At 36.5% G+C, this 27773-nt stretch overlaps 1 protein-coding gene across 1 annotated transcript in view; it reads right to left on the bottom strand.

Annotated features, from left to right (window-relative positions):
• Nucleotides 1-27773, bottom strand: part of LOC132099191 (NACHT, LRR and PYD domains-containing protein 12-like) — an 84348-nt gene that overhangs the window by 11629 nt on the left and 44946 nt on the right. Inside the window, exons 3-5 of the mRNA XM_059505642.1 lie at nt 24845-26701; nt 4318-4491; nt 2523-2696 (exon numbers count right to left, since the gene is read on the bottom strand). Of these exons, the coding sequence (XP_059361625.1) occupies nt 2523-2696; nt 4318-4491; nt 24845-26701 (2205 nt within the window). The remainder of the gene's footprint in view (nt 1-2522; nt 2697-4317; nt 4492-24844; nt 26702-27773) is intronic.

Here is a 27773-nt window from a genome sequence, read left to right as displayed (position 1 = left end):
TTGCTGACAACACTCCAGCCTGTCTTGGACGCATTTTAGACCAGGGGCCCATTTTACTAAGGAGGTTCAACCAACTCTGAGTTTAAACTTGAACTATGCGTGCACCACAACTATAAAAAGCCATTATCAATGGAGCACTGATATTATGATTCACCATGGCAACAGCTCCCGCCAAAGAGCCGTCTGCATAAGAAGTGAAGTGAAGTGAAGTGAAGTGACATTCGGCCAAGTATGGTGACCCATACTCAGAATTTGTGCTCTGCATTTAACCCATCCGAAGTGCACACACACAGAGCAGTGAACACACACACACACTGTGAACACACACCCGGAGCAGTGGGCAGCCATTTTTTATGCTGCGGCGCCCGGGGAGTAGTTGGGGGTTCGATGCCTTGCTCAAGGGCACCTAAGTCGTGGTATTGAAGGTGGAGAGAGAACTGTACATGCACTCCCCCAACCCACAATTCCTGCCGGCCCGGGACTCGAACCCACAACCCTTCGATTGGGAGTCCGATTCTCTAACCACCAGGCCACGACTTCCCCACAAGTTACTTCAGACTCGATACAAATGTAATTCTTCTCAGTGTTATAATATCACAGGTAAAAACTGGCAGAACGTTAGATTAATGAACTAATAGTTAATCAAACATTTTACAATTGTAAACATTTTAAAATACAATACGTACACAGAACAATATTGAAACATAATATCCATAATAAAATCACAAGCCTCCATTACCACTCTTTTTATGATGCCATTACCGGTTATAAAAACAGTTCTTTGCCCATTAGTAATGACCCCCCCCCCTTTTTTTTGCATGCTTTGATGACAAGAATAATAGAATTGGAGTTCTGACTCTTGTTATTATGAAGTGCTTCAAGAGACTCGTACTGTTGCACATCAAATCTATCATACTCAAGAATCTGGACAATCACCAATTTGACTATCAGGGAAACAGATCTACTGATGATGCTGTCTCAGTTGCACTTCATATAGATTTAACATGTTAGCCTCGTAACATGCACCCCACGGGCGTCCTGAACTCCCCTTGTTTGCACTTGTCAATGTTTATGAATAGATGAAATGAAACTGGACAAAAGTAATCTTGACAAACTTTATATCATTATAAGTATCTAAGCCTCACCCATCGACAACAGATCGCTGTTTTTCAAAGGAAAGCTTATAAAGAATGTATTTGCTAAATTTGTGTAAGCAGTACACATCAAAACATTAAGAATAAAAACACAGTACATACCAGATGCATCGTAATAACGAGTCATGAACACATTCACAGCAGTAAATACCAGTTTAGTTAGGAAGGTAAGGGTCCACTGAACGACATCTCATGGAGCATGTTTGGTCCAACAAAGCAATAATGTTGTAAGATGGATGATAAGATGGATGATGGATGATTATATTTCAGTTCTTCAGGGACAGTATTGTTTGTGTCCGTTATGGAATAACTCGTGCTCAGAAACTGCATCTTGGTAGTAAAAAAACGGCATTGTTTTGTAGCCTACAGTGTCTCAAACAGAATGAGATGATCCACCATAAAAAAGGTCAAAGATAGGTGGAAAATTGTTTATTTGAATTCTGGCGCTCTTTCATGACGGCCTGTGACACGGGCTCTGACGCACCTGTCATCTGATGGAGGCAGAACTTTGCGATTGCCTTTTTCTTTATTTTTTTTCTTTTTCAAATTTTTTTATATATGTGTGAGTGTGTTTTATGTTGAGTGTGCCTGTATCTGCATGATTACCATCTGTTTGAGGGCAAATCAGCTCGCTATTACTATGTAATCACGGCTATCAATGTGAATGCCATTTATATGAATAGAGTGTGATTTATTGACTTTATGGCACATTTATATGATTATCTCTATAACTGGCCATCAGCACACCAGGTGGTTGCAGGAATCTCTTTTTTCATGGTATCTTTGTCAATTTGAATTAGAAACTCATGAGACATGTGACTTTCAACCCATTACTTTTCAACCCATCGCTCCAGGACGTATTTCATATATTTTTATATCAAATAAAAAAAAATTCAGAGTGGTACAATTTTTTCAAGGCACTTCTATGTCTATATCTCTTAATCTTTTAAACATTTGAACTTTGGTTGATGAAAAGTAAAGCCCAAAGGGTCTTCTTTTCCAAAGACACCAAGATTATGTGTGTAATACACTGAAGTAAGAAACTGTTGCAATTTTATTTATGTAGGGTATTTTCAGTTGTGAGTCCCATAATGAGGGGGGGGGGGGGGGGGGGTTCTGGTTAACAGGTTAAAAGATAAAGATAAGGATATAGTACCTAAATATTATTTTGGCACACTACTAACTTTAAACTCTAGAATTGGTAAAATGTTGATATAGATGTCATTATGTTTTGCGTTCTGATTGGAACCAAGCAGTCTACAATAATGGCATGTGGCCCTTCCAACAGGTAGTTGTTAATTTGTATTATTTTCATCAACTACAAAACACATATGCTTACACAGTTTATCATAATGTATAATATCATACCTCAGTATGTTCAGTTGACAGTGAGAATTCTTTAATCCATTAGAAAGCAACTTCATTCCTGAATCCTGCAGGTCATTGTTACTCAGGTCCAGCTCTCTCAGATGGTTGTTAGATGATTGTAAAACTGATGACAAACTTTCACAGCACTGACCAGTGAATCTACAACCTACCAGTCTACATAAAACAAAGGATTTGTTAGATTGTTGTGATGCATCAGAAAAAATGATCTCATTAGCTAATCCTACCATTAGACACCAGTTTTCTCTGGCACCCAAAGCCAGTTCAAGTTTTGTCTGATACCTAAAACCAGTTAACAGCATGTCTTGCCTGAAAACTGCCTTCTATTAGCCCAAGTGACAGACAAAGGCATGGGGATAGCAGTTAGCAGTTTAATGAACAATCTTGGTTGCTTTTGTTTGAATTCTCAGACTTTGTCTGAATAGCAGAAGTTTAACAAGTGTTATTAGAGCTGTCAAAATAATGTGATAATAATGCCTCACGAAATATCACTTTAATGCAGTTAAAACAATGTAGTGCTATTAACGCAGGTTCTGTTTGACCCAATAAATTGCAAATAGGTCAAGCAAGTGTGAAGGTATTCAAGGCAGACTGGAAGTGGGGTTGTGACAATGCAATTCTATCTTTTAATAAGCATGAAATAAATTAGATTATAAGTGAATTTGTGTATATAATAATAATAGTTCATATTGAGATGGATGGCACAGTTCGAAAGATGTATTATACAGGGAAAAAACTGCCATAACAAAGATCGTGTCTATGTTGGTCCAGTCTGGGAATACCGGATGCAAGATGATGTACGGGATTCCATGAGCTGAAAAGAGCAATGGCAGGGAGGATGAAATTAAGGTAGTTACTTTGAAGTCTCATCTCTACTGAGCAGTTTTCATTTGTTTTTTTCGATGTAAAGTTGATTGTCGACAAATGGATATTTAATCTGCATAATGATTCTACTATGAATTCACCTGTGTATAAAATATACTCCCTTTGTTGTGTTTTTGCAGTGTATATGGAATTCCACTTATCGTAAATGGAGACTACTGGAATTAAGCAATCCTTTCCAGAGGTATTATTAGAAGTTGTTTGAAGAAGGAGCTGACTGTTAACTTGTGTAAAAGCAGTGGAGCGTGAGTAACAGGATATCAATTATCAAGCGCAGTTAATTGTGGGAACTAGCTGACTTTTTTTCTTTACTTCTTCATCGAAAAACTGTGGAAGTAACAGAATCGGGAGAAATATCAGGTGCCATTATTGATGGAATTAATTGACTTTGTTTCCCTTATTACTTCTTTGAACAACATTTCAAGTTTAAGACTATTTAAAAGCTCTGCTGTTGCTATGCTGTTGTCTTTTGTGTGTTTATGTGTAATGAAGGGTGATGTGTGATAGAATTGGTGCACTGTTATTTTGAATACACTGAAATTTGCGTTCTTGAGTCGTAGAAGATTTTTTTCCCTCTCTGCTTTACTCTTACAAACCTTTGGATTTATGTTATGTGACAATTATTAAGGTAATGAATACATGTCTCATTTGTTCACTCTCCTTCTGACTTGATTACTGACTATGTTGAATGAAATTTTGGAAGATTATAAATCTTTCTGGCACTCCAGCATAAATTTAAAGAGGGAAAGTATTACAGGGTGATTCCATCAAATGTGTTTCACATATGAATAGGTTTTATTTACCTCTGTAGCTTTAAAGCAGTAATAACCAGTTCGGTTGACTACCTACTGTATTCATTACACATATCTGAACATTGTGAATGTGAATTTCAAACCTCAGTATGTTCAGTTGACAGTGTGAACTCTTCAGTCCAACAGAGAGCAGCTCCACTCCTGAGTCCTGGAGGTCATTGTTACTTAGGTCCAGCTCTCTCAGATGGGAGTTTGATGATTGTAAAGCTAAAGCCACAACTTTACAGTGCTGATCAGAGAGGCGACATGCAGCAAATCTATATCAGAGGATGACATAGTACAATGAGGAGGAAATGGATGATTAAAGTCATGTTTTCTGTATCCTTTTTAAGACACTGAAATAGATAATATGTTGAGTGACACTCAGCAGAAGCACACGAAGTGAAATATAAATATGGAGGTGAACTGAAATTGTAAAATGAACCACAGCTAGAAACTTCTGATCCTCATCATTGTTGCCATTAAACTGGCACAACACAACAAAGAGGTAAGCAATGTTTCAGACTCACTTAAACTGCTGTCATGCACCCCATCAAAGATGTTATCCATTTTCAACATACTTCCACTCCAACAGCATCAACCAAACAATCAGTTATTCAGACATCACTTCATCATGTTCACATGTTGTTTACTCAGTTAACCCTATGGCACAACACTTACGTTATGAATAATAGTATGTCATTTAATTTTATATATATATATATATATATATTTTGCCTCTCCAATCTTTATATCTTTTTGATCTTACAGATAGTAATCAACCAGAATTAGCTTTTTACTTTTGTGGGTACTGCCGCATCTACAAAATGCATTTGCAGGTTTTGAATCTTTAAACTGAATTTGAGAAGTTATCAGGCGAATGTATTAAAGAGCATTTTCATGAGTAGCAGTTAACGTTGCCTTGTCAGTGGGCTATTAGTATACTTAGTCTAAAATGGCATGTTAACTATCTAGTCTAAATGAAAGCAAGGAAATTATGGTGTAACAATAAATCAATGTGTTTTAGAACTACAGAATACACACACATCTCTGCATTAAAACACACACACACACACACACACACACACACACACACACACACACACACACACGTTTGAACCTGTGTCATTGTCATTGTTAACCCTCTGAGGTCTAAGGGTATTTTTGGGGCCTGGAGAAGTTTTGTCATGACCTGACATTTGTGCTTTTTTCAGTTGCTTATAAACATCTAAATGGCTAAAGTCTAATCTCACTGTAATCAGCACAAACTTGGCTATAATAATATGTGAAATGCATGTATGTACATGATTGTGTTTTTGAGGGAAAAAAAGTTATGCGTGGTTATTGAAAAACTAAAAATGTTAAATCACTTGAATAAGGCAATAAAACACATAAAGAACAATGGTTCCCGGGATTTTTGAGAACTGGAGCTTGTAGCCTAGTATTTTTCTTTCTAAATGATGTGAAAATCATCTTGTTTACTCACTCACAGAAAACAATATATTGATTTAAATTTTATAAGACACTTTTAGTTTGTAAAAGTCATATGCGAGTCATGAATATCATTGGTATTTACACCTGAAAAGACAAAAAGTCCCGCATAATGAGCTGATAATGAGCCTTTCAGTCAGCTGTGTCACTGAGAGGGAAGAGTTACAATAAAGAATGTAAGGACAAAATAAATAGGTAACACTTTAGAATAGGTAACACCTATTAGTTGCTTATTAGCATGCATATTACTAGATTATAAGCCATGTATTAGTGCTAATTAAGAACATATTAATGCCTAACATAAATATAACAACTACCTTACTAACTGTTAATAAGCAGCAATTTAAGAATTTATTAAGAGAAATGTCGTAGTTAATAGTTAACAAGTGTTACCTATTCTAAAGTGTTACCAATAAATATAAATAATTTTATGATTGTAGTTTATTTAGAATATATTTAATTATCCCACAACATAATTTAATATCCACTTGGGGGAGCAGTTAAACAGTTTATTAGAAACAAAGCTGACTTTCAAACTGAATTTTTTTCATCATTACTCCAGTCACACAATCCTTCAGAAATCCTTTTAACAATCTTATTTTCTAAAAAAAAAACATTTATTGTTATTATTATCATTATTATTATTAATAATAATGTTGAAAAGAGCTGAGAAATTTTTTTTTCAGGGTTTTTTGGGATAAATTGAAAGAACAGCATTTTTTGTTAAATTTACATTTATTTAATTACATCATTTACAGTTACATTTATATTATTTACATCAAGCTTTTGAATAGTATAGTAGTGTATATTGTTATTGAAACTTCATTTCACTTTATTATAGCCTACATTTAGTCAGGAATTATAGTTTATAAAAAGTCTAACTAGTAAAATGGTTACAAGTTATGTGAAAACTAGTTCAAGTATATAAATAAATAAAAAGAGACTTACTCATGTGTATGATCTCCGTTGAATAAAGTGCTTCATTCTTTTTTTCTGAGGAAATCCAAATCTCAAAACCTGAGGTAATCCACATCACGTCCTTTTGGGGTGAATTATGTCTTATTCCTCTCATCGCGAAGCAAACCGTTAAATAAAAAGAACTTGAAGAACAGTCTCGCTGCATTATTTTCTTTTGTGTGGGAGTATTCAAGCCGCGCGCTTAGAATGTGAATAGGGCATTCAGCGCGGGGGTGTGGTCACATTAGAAGATAATGAAGGGAGACGTGACATCGCGTTGTATTCATATTGATTACTTTATCATAGAATATTTGTTTTCAGTATCACCTGTTTAGTTTAAAAGTAGACATGTCAAGCTTTCTATAGATATCTTTCTCATGTCTCTTCGTTGAGTATTACAGTTCATTTTAATGATGAATTTGTAAATGAAGATCACCGCAGACCAAGGCTGCAGACAGCACACTTTGTTATCTTTATTATATAAATGCCAAAGTTTTGTTGTTATTATGTCGGTATACAAAAAAAGTAGACCCTTTACAGATTTGATTGATGTATTGCTCTTATCTGTACGATCAAAACAAAGTGTAATTTAAGTTCTTTTCCGAGTTATAAGGAGAAAATACCTCATAACGCGTATACGTGTTAACCTCTTAGCCAGCAACCCGACGCCCTCGTCCTGAAAACCCCTAAACTCGCACATGTCAGTGTTTATGAATAGATTAAATGAAACGGGACAAATTTAATCTTGACAAACTATGTATCATTATAAAGATCTAAGCCTCAAGCATCGACGACAGATCGCTGTTTTTCAATGGAAAGCTTATAAAGACTGTATTTGCTACATTTGTGTTAGCAGCACACATACAAACATGAGCAATGGAAACGCTGTACATACCAGATCCGTCGTAATAACGAGTCATAAACACATCCACAGCTGTAAATCCCGGTTTAGTTAGAAAGGTAAGGGTCCACTGAACGACATCTCATGGAGCACATTTGGTCCAACAAAGCAATAATGTTGTAATATGGATCATAATTCCTATGTTTACGTTTCAGTTCTTCAACGACAGAACTGTTTGCGTCCGTTATAGAATAACTCACGGTCAGAAACTGCGTCTTGGTAGTAAAAAAACAGCATGGTTTTGCAGCGTACAGTGTCACAAACAGAATGAGACGATCCACCAGGAAAAAAAGAATGAATGAAAGACAGGCGAAAGATAGTTTATTTGAATTTTGCCGCTCCCTCGTGACGCGCTCTGACGCACCTGTCAGCTGATGGAGGCGGAACTTATAGCGATCGCCCTTTTCTTTGTTTGTTTCATTTTTCAACAGTTTTTATATATGTAAGAGTGTGTTGAATGTGAATGTATCTGCATGATTACCATCTGTTCGAGTGAAAATCAGCCCAAATCAGCTCGCTATTACTGTATGATCACAGCTATCAAAGTGAACGCGTCTATCTGAATAGAGAGAGTGGATTATTTACTTTATGGCACATTTGTGTTATTACCATCTGTTTAAGTGGCCATCAGCACTCATTTTCATTGTAATTCATTGTAAATGCTGCATTTCTAGCAATCTCAATCTAGCAAATCAGACCCTGATTTCCAAAGTAATCATGCAAAATGCAAAATGCAAAAGAAATGCAAAATTTAGTTTCATCAGAGAACATAACTTTGGACTACTCAACAGCAGTCCAGTCCTGATACTCAACAGCACTCCAGTCCTCAAGATGCTTCTGAGGCTGTCTGTTGTTCAAGAGTGGCTTGACACAAGGAATGTGATCACTGAAACCCATGTCTTGCATATGTCTGTGTGTAGTGGTTCTTGAAGCACTGACTCCAGCTGCAGTCCACTCTTTGTGAATATCTCCCACATTTTTTAATGGGTTTTGTTTCACAATCCTCTCCAGGGTGCGGTTATCCCTATTGCTTGTTCACTTTTTTTCTACCACATCTTTTCCTTCCCTTCACATCTCTATTAATGTGCTTGGACACAGAGCTCTGTGAACAGCCAGCCTCTTTTGCAATAACCTTTTGTGTCTTGCCCTCCTTGTGCAAGGTGTCAATTGTCGTCTTTTGGACAACTGTCAATTCAGCAATCTTCCCCGTGATTGTGTAGCCTACAGAACAAGACTTAGAGACCATTAAAAGGCTTTGCAGGTGTTTTGAGTTAATTAACTGTTTAGAGTGTGGCACCAGGTGTCTTCAATATTTAACCTTTTCACAATATTCTAATTTTCTGAGATACTGAATTAGGGATCAATAAATATAATATACAAGTTTCACTTTTTGAATGGAATTTGTGAAATAAATAAACTTTTTGATGATATTCTAATTATATGACCAGCACCTGTATATTCTAAATAAACTACAAACATAAAAATATATAAATTTATTTTGTCCTCACATTCTTTCTTTTAACTCTTCCCTCTCAGTCACAAACCTGACTGAAAGGCTCATTATGCAGCTCATTATGTGGGCCTTTGTCGTATAAGGTGTAATTAAGGATATTCATGATAGTTGACGTCTATTTACATATGCCCTTTCGAAAAAAAGTGTCGTAGAAAATGTATCTATTTTTGTATTTTTTTGTGATAAATTTTTTATGTATTTTTATACATACAACAAACATAACAAAACATCAAAGCAACAACAACAGACATCATTCACACACTTGGGGCCCTATAATACACCCACCACAATGCGACGCAAGGCGCAGCGCAAGTGTGTTTGCTAGTTTCAGTCCGACACACAAACATGACAAATATTAAAAATTAAAGGATTGCAATGCATAATTTTTTTTTGTAAGCTAATTATATAACAACATTTCTAAAGAATGCTTTCAGCACCTTGTTGAATCAAGAATTACTAGTAACCCCATACTAATACTGTGTTTTACCCCCTTTCGCCTTCAGAACTGCCTTAATTCTATGTGGCATTGATTCAACAAGGTGCTGAAAGCATTCTTTAGAAATGTTGGCCCATATTGATAGGATAGCATCTTGCAGTTGATGGAGATTTGTGGGATGCACATCCAGGGCACTAAGCTACCATTCCACCACATCCCAAAGATGCTCTATTGGGTTGAGATCTGGTGACTGTGGGGGACATTTTAGTAAAGTGAACTCATTGTCATGTTCAAGAAACCAATTTGAAATGATTCGAGCTTTGTTGACATGGTGCATTATCCTGCAGGAAGTAGCCATCAGAGGATGGGTACATGGTGGTCATAAAGGGATGGACATGGTCAGAAACAATGCTCAGGTAGGCCGTGGCATTTAAACGATGCCAGATGGCACTAAGGGGCCTAAAGTGTGCCAAGAAAACAACCCCACACCATTACACCACCACCACCAGCCTGCACGGTGATAACAAGCCATGATGGATCCATATTCTCATTCTGTTTACGCCAAATTCTGAATCTACAATTTTAATGTCTCAACAGAAATGGAGACTCATCAGACCAGGCAAAATTTTTCCAGTCTTCAACTGTCAAATTTTGGTGAGCTCATGCAAATTGTAGCCTCTTTTTCCTATTTGTAGTGGAGATGAGTGGTACCCGGTGGGGTCTTCTGCTGTTGTAGCCCATCCACCTCAAGGTTGTGGGTGTTGTGGCTTCACAAATGCTTTGCTGCATTCCTCGGTTGTAACGAGTGGTTATTTCAGTCAAAGTTGCTCTTCTATCAGCTTGAATCAGTCGGCCCATTCTCCTCTGACCTCTAGCATCAACAAGGCATTTTTCGCCCACAGGACTGCAGAATATTACTGGATGTTTTTCCCTTTTCACACCATTCTTTGTAAACCCTAGAAATGGTTGTGCGTGAAAATCCCAGTAACTGAGCAGATTGTGAAATACTCAGACCGGCCCGTCTGGCACCGACAACCATGCCACGCTCAAAATTGCTTAAATCACCTTTCTTTCCCATTCTGACATTCAGTTTGGAGTTCAGGAGATTGTCTTGACCAGGATCACACCCCTAATTGCATTGAAGCAACTGCCATGTGATTGGTTGATTAGATAATTGCATTAATGAGAAATTGAACAGGTGTTCCTAATAATCCGTTAGTTGAGTGTATACGGTGCACAGATAATGGCTTCAAAAATGAATAACTGACAAATAAATTCAGAATAATTCTGCCTGAATACTCGGCTGAAGCTGGCACAGTCCGAAGTTTGTTAGATAACAGTTGAGTCAGGGGGTCAGCGTAATATACAACAGACATCTAAAGTCACGAGTGTGAAGTGAATGAATGTAAACTTTGAGTGAAAAGAGCGCAAATCAAACACCGCATTGCTGTTGTCTCTCCATGCATCTCTCAGAAATCAGAGCTTTGCAAGAGTAATATCACCTATAATAATACATCATACACGTTTTATTATTTGTATATGTTTAAAAGGCAATGATTTAAACCTTAGACTACGATATGATTACGAGAGGTCAGTTAATTCTCAGCACATAGAGACTCTTTCACCTAGATATCACACTATAGAGACTGTGTCTGTTCCCCGAACTAGAAAATACAAAAAATGTCCAAACCAAGTTAAGATTAACAATTTAATTGAGGTTCAACAAATAAAAAACAGATGCAATATGGATAAACAAATGATAAAGCTTGGCTTATTGAATATCAGATCCCTTTCTACGAAAACACTTTTGTAAATAATATGATCACTGATCATAATATAGATGTACTCTGTTTGACAGAAACCTGGCTAAAACCTGATGATTACATAATTTTAAATGAGTCCACCCCCCAAGATCACTGTTATAAACATGAGCCGCGTCTAAAAGGCAAAGGGGGAGGTGTTGCTTCAATTTATAACAACGTTTTCAGGATTTCTCAGAGGGCAGGCTTCAAGTATAACTCGTTTGAAGTAATGGTGCTTCATAAAACATTATCCAGAGAAACAAATGTTAATGATAAATCCCCTGTTATGTTTGTACTGGCTACTGTATACAGGCCACCAGGGCACCATACAGACTTTATTAAAGAGTTTGGTGATTTTACATCCGAGTTAGTTCTGGCTGCAGATAAAGTTTTAATAGTTGGTGATTTTAATATCCATGTTAATAATGAAAAAGATGCATTGGGATCAGCATTTATAGACATTCTGAATGAGATTTAATACTGTCACATGGAATTGATGTTGATAGTGTTGAAATTATTCAGCCAAGTGATGATTTCTCAGATCATTATTTAGTTCTGTGCAAACTTCATATAGCCAAAATTGTAAATTCTACTTCTTGTTACAAGTATGGAAGAACCATCACTTCTACCACAAAAGACTGCTTTTTAAGTTATCTTCCTGATGTATCCAAATTCCTTAGCATATTCAAAACCTCAGAACAACTTGATGATGTAACAAAAACTATGGACTCTCTCTTTTCTAGCACTTTGAATACAGTTGCTCCTTTACGCTTAAGGAAGGTTAAAGAAAACAGTTTGACACCATGGTATAATGACCATACTGGCACCCTAAAGAGACCAGCCCGAAAAATGGAGCGCAGCTGGAGGAAAACAAAACTAGAGGTATTTCGTATTGCTTGGCGGGAAAGTAACCTATCCTACAGAAAAGCATTAAAAACTGCTTGATCCGATTACTTTTCTTCTCTTTTAGAAGAAAACAAACATAACCCTAGGTATTTATTCAATACAGTGGCTAAATTAACGAAAACAAGTGTTGACATTTCCCAACACCACAGCATTAATGACTTTATGAACTACTTTACTTCTAAAATCGATACTATTAGAGAAAATATTGCAACCATTAAGCCGTCAGCTACAGTATCACATCAGACAGTGCACTATAGACCCCCTGAGGAACAGTTCCACTCATTCTCTACTATAGGAGAGGAAGAACTGTATAAACTTGTTAAATCATCTAAACCAACAACATGTATGTTAGACCCTATACCATCTAAGCTCCTAAAAGAGGTGCTTCCAGAAGTCATAGATCCTCTTCTGACTATTATTAATTCCTCATTGTCATTAGGATATGTCCCCAAAACCTTCAAACTGGCTGTTATTAATCCTCTCATCAAAAAACCACAACTTGACCCCAAAGAACTAGTTAATTATAGACCAATCTCGAATCTCCCTTTTCTGTCCAAGATACTAGAAAAGGTGGTATCCTCACAATTATATTCCTTCTTAGAGAAAAATGGTATATGTGAGGATTTCCAGTCAGGATTTAGACCGTATCATAGTACTGACACTGCTCTCCTTAGAGTTACAAATGATCTGCTCTTATCATCTGATCGTGGGTGTATCTCTCTATTAGTTTTATTGGATCTTAGTGCTGCGTTTGACACAATTGACCACAACATTCTTTTGCATAGACTTGCACACTTTGTTGGCATCAATGGAAGTGCATTAGCATGGTTTAAATCATACTTATATGACCGCCATCAGTTCGTAGCAGTGAATGAAGATCATATCGATCACAAGTGCAGTATGAAGTACCTCAAGGCTCAGTACTAGGGCCGCAACTCTTCACGCTTTATATGTTACCCTTGGGAGATAACATCAGGAAACATGGTGTTAGCTTTCACTGTTATGCTGATGATACTCAGCTCTACACTAAGTAGACATCGAAAATGCCTCTTTTACCGCCGCAGGTACCGCGGCGGCGGCAGTATAAAGTGCATTTGCAGCCTTTGACCGCTGAGTGGCGCTTTAACCACAAGTTATCAAACAAGCGCATCAAAGCACATTTTCGCAAAGAGACGTCAGTTTTGCCTCGCTGATGTGTTACATTTGACTACTTCAGTCACGGAAAATGAAAGAAAAACACTATAATTTAAATATTTAATATATTTAATATTTAATATTCACAGATGAAAGTTTGGTATTTATGAAGTTATGTGCATTTTTTAGAACGAATTCAAGCATGATATGTCAAGCATGTGCCTTAGTCTGTGCTTATATTTTCTAAGCTACATGGTATTAAACCATATTTTAGATTGGACACATTTAAAAGGTGTGCAGTATTATTTATATTATATTAATTATGCGTTATATTATTCAAAAGAAATTGTGGTTTACTTTGCATCCCAGCATTAAAAGTGGTAGCCTATTTTAGGGGGGTAGGCTACATGGATTAATATGCAAAATGTCAATATTTTAATATATTATGCCTATATTTTAATTTATATTTTAAATATAAATATATTTTTTCCTTTAATAAAACAACATGCATTTTTGTTATTCGTTACCTGTCCTTTATTTTGACATAACTTATGGAGAAAAAGACATTTGTCTGTAAACTGATTAAGAAATTGTTGCATGTTTAAATGTGAAGCACTGTATAATTTCGTTCCCATTATTTATGCCTAATTTGCCTAAAACAAGAAACGAATAAAATTAAACCGGCACGATTAAATCTTTGAAACTCTAAAGAATTAATAAAACTTCCTCACGATTAAACTCAAGTTCTCTCATTATAATCAACAACATTCGCACGATGTAAAAAAAGCTTTAGTAATTGACAACTAAAGTGATTTTAAAGGGAACCTTCTTTACTTGTTTTTAAAGTAGGGTAATATCATATGGCCTCAAAAAAAAATCCCTGTTTTTTTTTTTTTATTTTAGAAATAAAATCTGATTTATGATTTAAACCGATTTTTAAATCAATATTCAAATGACGACGAAATTTTACAAAACAAGTTTTAATATAGTTCTTTATCATTCATTTAGCAGTCAAATTTATAACTGCAACAAGATGATTAAAAAAACAGTACTGTTATTACCTTAATGCTGGAAAGATGCTATTTTTTTTAATAGCCCATCATGCATTTAACCATCCACTCAGCTTTAAGAGCTGTTCAGATTAAAACTGCCAGCTCCGCAGTGAGTCAGTGTCATGGACGGAGGACCTGTTAATATTTTTTCTAGTTTATATTTCCATCTTGTTATGCCACTGGTTTAGATTTTTTTTTTCTTATAGAACTTATTTGTAAATAGAGCAGTCACTCTCTGTGTCTACACCGGACGCGTCACGCAAGAGTTGTCATCTGTGCCCCACAGCGAAAAGTGTGTCTAAACTTGATGACATCACACTATAGTGTAAAATCATCTGAACACAGTGTCAGAACATTTCATCATAAACAGAATCAGTTCACTGATGGGGATCGAGTCCAGTGTATCCATCACTGTGTTCTGTTGTCTTTTGTTGGATCGTTCCACTCGTGTCCAGTGTAGACCTGGCATGCGTTTTTTATTGTTTTATTTTACAGCCCTGCTTGTTTTGATGTTTTTATTAAATATCTGTATTGACTGCATGGTCATATCATCGAATTATTTACTGCCATGCGACCTACAAAAGTAAAGCTTGGCGAGTCGATGAACGAGCATTGCTGCAGGTTGATTTTCGGCGGATGTGCTGTGCTTGTGTTCCCGTGGTCGTCTTCATTTCGTCGGGTGAAACATCTCTCTCACTCGCAGCAGAGTCTGTGAGAAGCAACAACTTCCTCTCCACGCGCACTGATACCAGAAACACGCTTCACCTTCACTCCGTTAATAAAGTATTTCAGTATGTTTGAAATGTTATGTTCATAACATAGCATATAAAATAATAATAATAAAAAAATAACAGGAGAGTTTCAAAGTGGCTTAAGCTATTTTGTGTAAACTTTTTTCCCTAAAGCCTATCACATGTCAAACTAATAACATTGTAAGCATTACATCTTTAATTGCTGCTATCTGCTGTGAAAATTTAGTTTGTGATGAAAATAACAGTATATTTTTGTCAGTTTTTTTATCTAAACAGATCGATTAACTTCAAGATTTCAAAATCAGATAGCATGCTGATTATGTAGCACTGTAAGATTACATTTGTTTGAACGCATTATTGCAAAAGCGATTGAGTGTGAATCTGTTTATATCATGCTTTAACCCGAAAATAATCAGTAAAAGAAACAGACAAACTCTTAACATCCCGCTGTACTCTTGCAGTCAACCTTCTGATCAAGCTAAATATGTTGGCTGTTGGCATGAATTTTACTCGTGATAAGAAGCTCATATTCAAGTGTTTGTGCAAAAATTATTAATGTGCATTAATGACAGGGAGGCGCCGTCTCATCACTTTAATTTTTCATGATAATGAATGTATAATTTTTTAATTAACATAATATCGTGGTATCTCACATGGGTACATTAAAAATATATCTACAGAAAGCTTAAAATGTTTTTAGACGAAAAGAAATAGTGTAATGTGTGAATGTTGCATTTCTCTCGTCGGAGAGAGCCAGCACTGTGAATATAATCAAAACAACAGTCGTATATAAACCGGTTCAGCAAGTGAAAGCCTCATAAGACACTATCCATATGAAAGAGCACATCTCGACCCCCACAATCCATGAATAACTACCCAAAACCCAACCCCCTCCAGCTGAACAGAATTCGGTCTGTGTTTTGGCTCTGAGGAACGGTGTGTTACTGGGCTGAAACATGCTTGCACTCAGCAGTAGGCTACTCTTTGTATTCATAATTTTCTCGCAGCCCATATTATTATTTTCACAAGACCATAATGATAATAACAAATCATCAATTAATAATTAATCATTATTTTAAGAAAATCATTGTTATTTGTGATCGTGGATGTTTGCGGGAGGCTTTAAGACCAAGCGGAATCCTCTGTTCCCACCTCACAGCGCACGGGTCTCGAGGCTGCACTGTCTGCGGTTTGACTTTACTGAATCAGATTGAGGCCAATACAACTTATTGATCATGAGCCCAGGGCCAGCGCAAGCTCAAATGCCGCTCTAGGCAGAGCACGATCGTGCCGCCCCCCTCACATTCACAATTAGGGATCCTTAAAATGCATGTAAAAAAATTTTTTTAATCTATGAAATTACACTAAAATAAAAATGTGCAAGCATGTTTTCAGAGTTTTTTATTTTTTAATTCTGCAAAAAGGTGAAAAGGGTAGCCTACACAATGCAACAGCTAAGTATAAATTCTGTTTTATAGGCTAATAGATAGTGTACAGAATAAAACTAAACATATGCACACATTTTTTTAGCTCACAAAACTGGAGTTTTCGATTGTTTTCTTGACTGATACACACATTCACACACCTACATTTCAGAAGCGTGCGCGTCGGGCTTTCGCAGCGGCAAACGCTTTGATTGCGTCCTCGAGTTTAACTTGTATTTCGGAGATCATTTTTATCAGTTTAAGCTTTGAGAAACTGCGTTCTCCATAGCTCACAGTGACAGGGAGAGTGAGAAGCACTCTCAATGCTACAAAAACATTTGGAAAATTGTTTTCCATCCCTTTTTCACAGATGAATTTAAGCGCATCCAGTGGTTTAGATCCAGCAACCAGGCGTCTGCCCAAAGCAGTCAGCTCTTCAAACAATTCATGCCCATCAACATCCGCGAATCTCCATGTGTCAGGGCCTTTTCCAGTCCTAAGCAATCCTGAAGGCTATTCTAGCTATTCTCCTTTTCTTTGAGAGATGCGATGTCATCTAAAAATCCAAATACGGGCCCATGGTCTCTAAGCAGCGAAAAGCGCTCTTCCAGGGAGGCGATTACTCATGACCAGATAAATTTATTCGGTTTGACATTTTTGAATATACATTCAAGTATTTTGCATGCATATAGACCTACTAATAGGGCGCTGCCGTGCGGGAATTTTTATTCGAAATGTAAAGTTTTTTTATTTATAGCTTTTATTTTATTTATACCTAATGTGAAACAAACAAATTAATTAATAATTCTCTCTCTCTCTCTCTCTCTCTCTCTCTCTCTCGCCTTCTCTCTCTATCGCCTTCTCTCTCTCTCGCCTTCTCTCTTGCCGCCCTGGCTGAGCTGCCGCCCTGGGCTGCTGCCTAGTTCGCCTATAGGCACGCGAACTAGGCAGCATAATATTTTATATTATTATAAAATAATATTTTAGTTCACAACTTTAAGTTCCGTTGTTTAAAAAAATGCTTTATTGGCTAATGTTTCATAAACTTTCAGTTGTTATGCTCTAAAATCCATGCCATTATTAATTTCACAGTATTTTTACCACCTAAATGACTAATCTTTAAAGTCACAATTCTATAATGGTCAAAATTACTCAGGCCAATGGTATTTTTATTGACATTGTTTTATTATTATTATTATTATTATTATTATTATTAGTATTATTTGAATAATTGTAGCTTACATAAATAGGTAAAGCAAAACAAATATTCGGATTGTACCTTATTTTTTCCCTTGTATTCCTAAAGAATAAACACATATTTTTTTACAAGAATAAACATGATAACATATTATTAATTAATAAAAATAATTTAAGCAATTAAAACCTTTTTTTTTAACTTGAATTTAAATACTATTATTCAGCATGTGGTGCTAGCCGCATTTGAATTCGTGACGGGCTGCGGGTTGAGAACCACTGCTTTATTTCAAACATTTTTAAATCGTCCACAGCTGAGTTTTGCGGGAGGCTGATCTGCGCCAGATCGCGTGAAGTGAATGTAATGAACAAAGTCATTTTCAGATGCAATGAAAAAAAAAAAAAAACATGGATAACCTAGATTAGTCCCAGGCTCTGTTCTGAAGTAAAATAATTATAATTACTGTTAACCAAGAGTAACACATTTTAACGGATTAATCGCTTATTTTCATTTGCTGAATGTTTTCTTTATTTTTTATTTTTTAAACACGCTAAAAAATAAATTAAGTTTGTCAGAGGAAAAAAATATAGGCTATGAGTCGTGTATAGGTTTCATTTTAACGGATCAATCACCTATTTTCGTTTGCTGCATGTTTTTTTTTAAACACGCTAAAAAATAATTCAGAGTTTGTGAGAGGAAAAAAATAGGCTATTAGAAAATATTTTACAACAAATCCTTTAAATTTAACAAATTTATCAGAACAGAACAATAATTAAAAATATATAATTCTAATGGATAAATATAATTGCAGTGTATAATAATATAGGCTTAGTAATAAATAAAAAAAAACAATAATAATTTAAGGCTAAGCATAAGGTAAGGTTTGGCTTTCTCAATCGGGAGAAATCAAACGTTTCCATATTTGTGATGTTGCCCATTTGAAGCTTAACTATTATTCATGAGGTAAATAGGCTGTGTGCATTTCAGTATCGATGAAAAAAAAATCATAATTAACAATATGTCAAAGTGCTTACGCCGAATGTCTGGTGAACGACTGCTGTTTCCAGTGAATATGTGCGCGAGGCACCAGCATGCTCAAACAGCTGAAACAAATAATACTTAATTTTTGGTCACACATAAGGCATAATTCAAAAATGCTGGTAGTTTGAAAAATCAAGAATAATAACAGAGTTAATACTAATTATTGCTAAATGCTGGACCGTTCCCATTTCGCTCTGCATATGGAACCTGAAGAATTTTTTAAACCAAGAATGAACCGAAATGAAAATTAAATTAAAACATTTAGCTTATATATATATATACTGTTTTATATACTGTTTTATATATACTGGCCTTATATTTATTTACTGTTTAAAAATAAAAATAGCATGCCTATGATCCTTTGTGTTAAGGTCTTCTTTTAATTTTTGTTTAGTAGACTGTAGCCTAAGACTATCCTACATTTTAAAAATTAACAAATTGTAAAAAAAAATGTTTTTTTTTTTTTAAATGTTACAATGTTATATCATAAAGTTATTGTTGTTTTACTTCCTTCTTTTATCTCATTTTACAATTACATTCATTTCGCAATCCGTCCCTTTGCACCACCTGGCGGTAGTTTCGCGAATGATTTTAACACACGACTGAATTACAGTTACCAGCGCGGCGGTAAGCCCCAGATAGGATGGCCACCTACTGTATATTTCTTCGCGGCTCGGTGATACACACCAATTTGAAAAACGAATGGAATGCATAGTTGATATAAAAAAACTGGATGACGAGTAATTTCTTACTGCTAAATTCTGAAAAAACAGGTGTTAATTATAGGACCTAAAAACTCTGCTTGTAATAACCTAGAACACTGTCTAAGACTTGATGGTTGCTCTGTCAATTCTTCGTCATCAGTTAGGAACCTAGGTGCGCTATTTGATCGCAATCTTTCCTTAGAAAGCCACGTTTCTAGCATTTGTAAAAGTGCATTTTTCCATCTCAAAAATATATCTAAATTACGGCCTATGCTCTCAATGTCAAATGCAGAAATGTTAATCCATGCATTTATGACCTCAAGGTTAGATTATTGTAATGCTTTTTTGGGTGGTTGTTCTGCACGCTTAGTAAACAAACTACAGCTATTCCAAAATGCAGCAGCAAGAGTTCTTACTAGAACCAGGAAGTATGACCATATTAGCCCGGTCCTGTCAACACTGCACTGGCTCCCTATCAAACATCGTATAGATTTTAAAATATTGCTTATTACTTATAAAGCCCTGAATGGTTTTGCACCTCAGTATTTGAATGAGCTCCTTTTACATTATAATCATCTACGTCCGCTACGTTCTCAAAACTCAGGCATTTTGATAATACCTAGAATATCAAAATCAACTGCGGGCGGCAGATCCTTTTCCTATTTGGTGCCTAAACTCTGGAATAACCTACCTAACATTGTTCGGGAGGCAGACACACTCTTGCAGTTTAAATCTAGATTAAAGACCCATCTCTTTAACCTGGCTTACACATAACATACTAATATGCTTTTAACATCCAAATCCGTTAAAGGATTTTTAGGCTGCATTAATTAGGTAAACCGGAAGCGGAAACACTTCCCATAACACCCTATGTACTTGCTACATCATTAGAAGAATGGCATCTACGCTAATATTTGTCTGTTTCTCTCTTATTCCGAGGTCACCGTAGCCACCAGATCCAGTCTGTATCCAGATCAGAGGGTCACTGCAGTCACCCGGATTCAGTACGTATCCAGACCAGATGGTGGATCAGCACCTAGAAAGGACCTCTACTGCTCTGAAAGACAGCCGAGACCAGGACAACTAGAGCCCCAGATACAGATCCCCTGTAAAGACCTTGTCTCAGAGGACCACCAGGACAAGACCACAGGAAACAGATGATTCTTCTGCACAATCTGACTTTGCTGCAGCCTGGAATTGAACTACTGGTTTCGTCTAGAGGAGAACTGGCCCCCCAACTGAGCCTGGTTTCTCCCAAGGTTTTTTTCTCCATTCTGTCACCGATGTAGTTTCGGTTCCTTGTCGCTGTTGCCTCTGGCTTGCTTAGTTGGGGTAACTTCATCTAGAGCGATATCGTTGACTTGATTGCAAATAAATGCACAGACACTATTTAACTGAACAGAGATGACATCACTGAATTCAATGATGAACTGCCTTTAACTATCATTTTGCATTATTGACACACTGTTTTCCTAATGAATGTTGTTCAATTGCTTTGACGCAATGTATTTTGTTTAAAGCGCTATATAAATAAAGGTGACTTGACTTGAATTGATGATACGAATGAATGTATTATGCACAGCTCGCGCTCACCAAACAGCCGCGCTGCACATCTCAGTCTCTCAAAAACCAAACCAGTTCTATCTCAAGAGTAGGGTAATAATCAGCTTAGATACGGATACATTTTCTACTTGTCCTACGTGTTTGCATCTTTACCTTTTGCTGGTTTGCGCAACACACACACATTTGTTTAGTTAAGTTCACTAAACATTAAGACTCGCTTAAAGTGTTCTGCGTAATGAAAATGTGCGCATTGAATTGATTCAGTCGTGTTCAGACGATCACTAAACATTGGTCATTACATCTCTCTGCTTGCATGATAAATGGTATTTTAGAAATCAATAATTATTTTAGTTTAACTTGACATACTTGTTCAGTGATAACTATGAAAAAAAAGATAGACATAACGGTCTCTTCCACATTGTAGCCGAATGCAGATACGAAAAAATTTGATTGTTGCAGACACAAATACTGGCTCCTACATGAACATTTCAATATGTAATGACATAATTATAAAACTTTGACAATTTACATATGTAATTGTTGCATACGGCTACAAATTAATAAATGTTTATTGCTAAAAAAACGATTTAATGTCTTTTCATTTAAAGTAGCATGAACCACAAGTAGTTGATTAACAAAATCGACTAGTAGAAATCAGTAGTCGTGCAACCCCTAATACCCCTTATATACATATACATACACATACATTATATATATATATATATATATATATATATATATATATATATATACACACATACATACATATATGTATATGTATTAGGGCTTGCATAGACTAGTCGAGTAGTCGAGTGATCGACTACTTCAACCACTAGTTGGCGCTGTCGGAAACAATCAACTACTCGAGCATGTATTAACCATAATGCGTACAAAGAGTTTGCAAGTATGACGTGAATTTTAGGATTACAATATTGCGTTTAACGTTTAACATTTGTCATGACATCTCTCGGCCTGCATGATAAATATTCTTTTAGAAATTAATAATTATTTTAGTTTAACACAGCATACTTGTTCAGTGATAACTATGAAAAAAAAGATAGCCATAACGGTCTTATAAAGTACAGTACGACGTTGTATCCGAATGCAGATACAAAAATTTTTGTGATTGTTACAGACACAAATACAAATACTGGCTGTTTCATGAAAATTTAAATATGTAATGTCATAATAGTTAATTATATATGTAATTGTTGCATAAGGCTATGAATTAATAAGCGTTTATTGATAAAAAATGTTTTATGTCTTTTCATTTACAGTAGCATGAACAATGAGTAGTCGAGTAACTAGAGTATTTAAAAAAAAAAACGACTAGTAGAAATCAGTAGTCATGCAACCCCTAATATATATATATATATATATATATATATATATAAATACACACACACACACATATATTTATATATATATATATATATAGTATATATGCACATACACATATAGATAGAATGGATCATACTCACTCACCATGCTTCCCGCATTGTAGCCCCACTCAAGAGGTGACTCCAGAGAAGCCTTTAGTCTGGACCCTGTAAGGTGGTCACTATGAAGCCATAGATCCAACCACAACATCATATGTTCAACACAGGAGACTGTAATGCAGGAAGTTCCCACCTTACCTCGGTCAGGTGGAGAGCTGGTGGTTATATAGGAATTAGGAAGGGAAAGATAAGGGAAGATGTAAAAACCCCCAAAGGGAATGAGTAGATACTCAAGTATCACTTCTCAAGGATCTGGACGAAAGCGCTGACGCCTTGTCTGGATCACATCCCTTAGACCTTGCCTAACTCTCTTTGACCCGCTATTCCTCCTACCCCTACCCGCAGGTGGGGGAGGAGCGTGGGCCGCGACACTATCCTTCTGTGCCCATCTCTGATCCTCATACCAAGACAGACCACAACCCCTATGTTGTTTGAGCTCAGACCTGGACCTTCATGGAATGAAGGATTTGAAAGTCGCTGAGCAGGCCTTCATTTCCCTGATCTTCTCGACCACCATCTCAATGGAAGTACCGAAGTTTGGAAGGCGAAACCGGAGCATCGAGAAGAAAACCCCTTTTTTTCTTCCCAATACTTGCCAAGTTCACCCACAGATGTTTCTCCGTTACTACTATGGCCACCAAGGTGGAGGCGGCCTGCTTCATAGCACGGAGAGCGAGATCTGTGGTGCGGCACAACTCAGCTACCTCATCAGGAGAAAGACCATCGCCTTTTTCCATGTCCTTCAGTAGATCAACCTGAGCACCACCATCGTGTGCATGAAGCCACAGCCTGACCTTGAGCTGCAAATGCCCTGCCATTTAAGCGACATGTATCCTGAAGGGGCTTTAGATGGCAAGGAGGGAGTATTAAGAGAGGACGTCTCACCCATAGAGAGATAGCCAACCAGTTTCTCTCAAGCGGCATCCTCTCATAGCCATTTTCACGCATCACCTCGATGTTGGCATCAACTTGTATGCTGGAATCAATCAATGCGTGAAGAAAACTGCCTCTTGCATTCCTTCTTGATCTCTGTATGGAGGAAAGCCCCTCCCTAAACTCATCAGTCAGATCCACCTGTGATCCCCATGAGGTCATTCTCCACAATGCCTCAGCAGCAGCGGGTCTTGAACCACGGAAAGCAGATGGCTGCTCCTCTTTCCTCGAAAAGATAGACAAAGGAGAGCGGAGCTTTTTCATCGGAAAATGCTCACAATACACGCAAATTGCTCCCTCAAGGACATTTTGTGCATGCTCTTTGCCCAAACAAATAACGCAGTAATCGTGTGTGTCATCAGGTGTCAAATAACGATGACACAGACGCAGACATCCTCTAAACGTTTTGCTAGTCCTCACCATGAATAGAATAAAGATTGGTCTTACCACGTTCACAATGAACGCTTCAATCAAAACAGTTAGTGAACATGAAGAAGGGGATGATGTGTTCTCCCCGCACCTATTTATACTAGTCGCACCGGTAGTGACATCATGGTCGCTTCAGACACGGCTGTATGCTTCAGACATGGGTCAAGAGGCGTCTCCCCATAGCGACCCCTAGAGGATGCAGTTTGAAGTTCCCTTGAAAGGGGACTAGACTAGGCCTATATCATTACATAATTTTCACACATAATCATCATTTTCTAATGCTTTATTTATTTTATGGCACAATGAACACCTCTTTAAATGTACAATAATCTGAAATACTGACTAATATGGTTTAAAAATATTAAGCACACTTCAAACCCTGTCGTCATTTCAATATTTCCAATGTAACAGTACTCAAGACTCTTAATGCATAATGTTACAGCTATTTGTGATGAATAATTATCAAGATTAAATTTTATAATGCTTTATTGTTATTGTTACACAATACTTATTTCATTATTTTATCTTCATTCCCAAGTGAAAGTCACAATTCCAGCTTTATTGAGCAATGATACAGAGCATCTCTTTCTGACTTTAGTAATGACTATGTTCGGAATTCCCTTTTTTTTATTTTTTTTTTATTTTTATTTTATTTTACAGTGTTCAGTTAATTAAAAGAATACTGACTCTCTCTAATGTTTTGACGAGGAATGAGCTCATGGAAAGATAACTGTATTTGGAAACTTGGCTTTAAGTCAGCAAAGTAAAAAAAAAAACAATTAAAATAATCTATTATTATTATAAAATGTTGTGTTTGTGTTATCTTGATAAAAACAAGGTGATGAAATAAATCTGTTTATTGATGTGTATATTTCAAGTAAAAACATTACTTTACTCACAGAGCTTTTCTGCAGTTGATCACAGCTGGTATCAGTCGTCTTCTACCCACATATGATGTGTTGTATTTCATTGGGTCTAACTCATCCAGCACCTCCTCTGACATCTGAAGCATGTAGGCGATTGCTGAGCAGTGAGCAGGAGAAATATCTAAATTTTTGTCTGATTTCACAAAGTCCTGAATCTCTCTGGAAAGTGTCTGATCATTCACTTCTAGCAGACAGAGAAACAGATTGATGGATCTGTCAGCGGAAAGACTTTCACTTCTCTTGATCTTCTCTTTAATGTTCTGTGAGGTTTTCTTGATGCTCTCTGAGCTGTTCTCTGTGTGTGTCAGTAGATCCTGTAAGAGTCTCTGACTGGACTCCAGTGAGATGCCCATCAGAAACCGCAGGAACAGATCTAGATGTCCATTTTGTCTTTGAAGAGTTTTATTAACCGCTGATGCTAGTAACTCACACAGAGAGTTTCCCTCAGACCTGCCCAATTTATATTTATAGCATTCATATTCCTCATCCAGAAGCAACTGAAATGGTTCCATGTTTTTCATTAGATGAGAGTAAAAAACATAGAAAGCAGCCATAAACTCCTGAAAGCTCAGATGAATGAAGCTGTAGACTTTCCTCTGATGAATCACAGATTCCTTCTTAAAGATTTCAGTGCAAATCCCAGAATACAGTGAGGCATCAGTGAGGTCTATGCCGCTCTCAATCAGGTCCTCCTCATAGAACATCACATTGCCCTTCATCAGCTGTTTGAAAGCCACTTCAGCAAGTTTCACAATCACTTCTCTGTTGGACTGCAGGAGTTTCTCTGGATCTCTCTCTTCATACTTCTGCTTCCTTATGTTGATCTGAATCAGCAGGAAGTGGATGTACATTTCAGTCAGAGTTTGAGGGATTTCTGCACTCAGATCTTCTTCCAGGAGCTTCTGAAGCACAGTGGATGAGATCCAACAGAAGACGGGGATGTGGCACATGATGTGGAGGCTTCTTGCTCTTCTTATGTGTGAGATGATTCTGCTGGCTTGATGCTCGTCAATGATTCTCTTCCTGAAATATTCCTCCTTTTGAGGCTCATTGAATCCCTGTATTTCTGTCAGACGGTGGATATATTTGGAGGGGATCTGATTGGCTGCTGCTGGTCTGGAGGTGATCCAGATAAGTGCAGAGGGAAGCAGCTTTCCTTTCATCAGGTTTGATATCAACACACCCACTGATGAAGTCTCAGTCACATCACAAACTTCCTGATCATCTGAAAACATCAGTGTGATTCTGCTTTCATCCAAACCATCAAAGATGAACACAAATTTACACTTCTCATAAATCTTTGAGTCCAGATCTTGAAGTTCAGGATGAAAGTCCAGCAGAAGTCTGTGAAGACTGTACTGATGATCTCGAATCAAGTTCAGCTCTCGAAATGGAAGCACAAACATGAAATCTATATCCTGATTTTCTTTTCCCTCGGCCCAATCCAGAATGAACTTCTGCACAGAGACGGTTTTTCCGATTCCAGCAATGCCTTTAGTAAGAACAGTCTTGATCTGCTCCTCACATCCTGGTTCAGATGAGGCTTTAAAGATGTCATTGCAGTAGATTGGAGTGTCTTGAGAGTGTTGTGTTCTGGCTGTTTTCTCCATCTGTAAAACCTCATGTTCTTTATTCACTCCTTCACCTTCTCCCTCTATGATGTAGAGCTGTGTGTAGATTCTGTTCAGGAAAATTTGATTCCCTTGTAGTTTGATTCCCTCAAATATGGTCTCAAACTTGTTCTTCATACAAATTTTGTGCTGTTTTTTGACTTGCTGTAGTTCATTATCTACTGGTTGATGAAAAGCCAGGTCTCCAGTCTGATCATCTCTACCCACACAGCAGAAACAAGAACCACACAAATAATGAATCTTTTCATGAAGTTATGAGTGTCATTTTCAAACTAACTGCAACACAATAAATACAATAAAACACAATAAAAGCTTTGATACATGTTGGAGACTTTTTGACCTCATCTCACCTTTAGTTGAATGATCTGAACTGCAGATGTTACAAAAGAAATACAAAAAGCAAGCTAAACTGTCATTTTTTTATTGTTGTAATAATAATAATAATTATTATTATAAGTCTAAACATAAATCTAACTACAAACCCTGGGAATGGTACACTGCCAGGCCAAAAAAAAAAAAACATCTGGATTTTAATTAAACAAATATAGAATTTATGTATATTGATATTAATGTGTTTTTGGAAGGTTAAAAGCAAATACTTAAGATTATTTAATATTCTTTACAGTGATTAATATGTTTGTGGCATGTTACATTTTGATTCAATTCTTTTTAACCCTAATTGAAGCTCTGCTTCGCTTTTTGTTTCTTAAACAACCATGTTGAAAGACGCGCCCGTGTCTATTTTCTAGGATGACAAATCCAAGATTCATTGGGCCCAAACTGTTTTGTCATCCTGGAATATGGTCATGGGTGTCTTCCAACATGGCTGCTTAAAAATTAAAAAGTGCACTGCATTAGATATGGTTAAAAGAATTGCTGTGTATAAAATGCCAAAAACATATCACTGTATAAATTATTAAGTAATCTTAAGTATTTGCTTATTTAAATCAAAACAGCCAAGTAGTGTATATGAGCCTTTGAGTTATACTTTACAGCCATCTAGTCCAAATTTAATATTAATGTAATTTAAACCCTTAAACGCATACCTAGGGTCTTTATTGACCCAGGACGTCATTCACAACCCTCACCATAATTAAATTTTGAAGTTCTTAGTATTCCTTAATCTATTCATTATCAATGACAAAATAAGAATAAACACAAAAACATACATTAAAAAACAATGTTGGTTTTCTGATTCATTTATTGTAAAAAGTGCATAGTGACCTAAGGTATGCAATAGTGTATATTTTTCCTGCACAACAGTAATTAAA

Source organism: Carassius carassius, chromosome 22 (genome assembly GCF_963082965.1).
Source record: "Carassius carassius chromosome 22, fCarCar2.1, whole genome shotgun sequence".
Lineage (NCBI taxonomy): Eukaryota > Metazoa > Chordata > Actinopteri > Cypriniformes > Cyprinidae > Carassius > Carassius carassius.
Note: the sequence above shows the minus strand (reverse complement) of the source record. Positions and strands in the feature narration are given on the sequence as shown.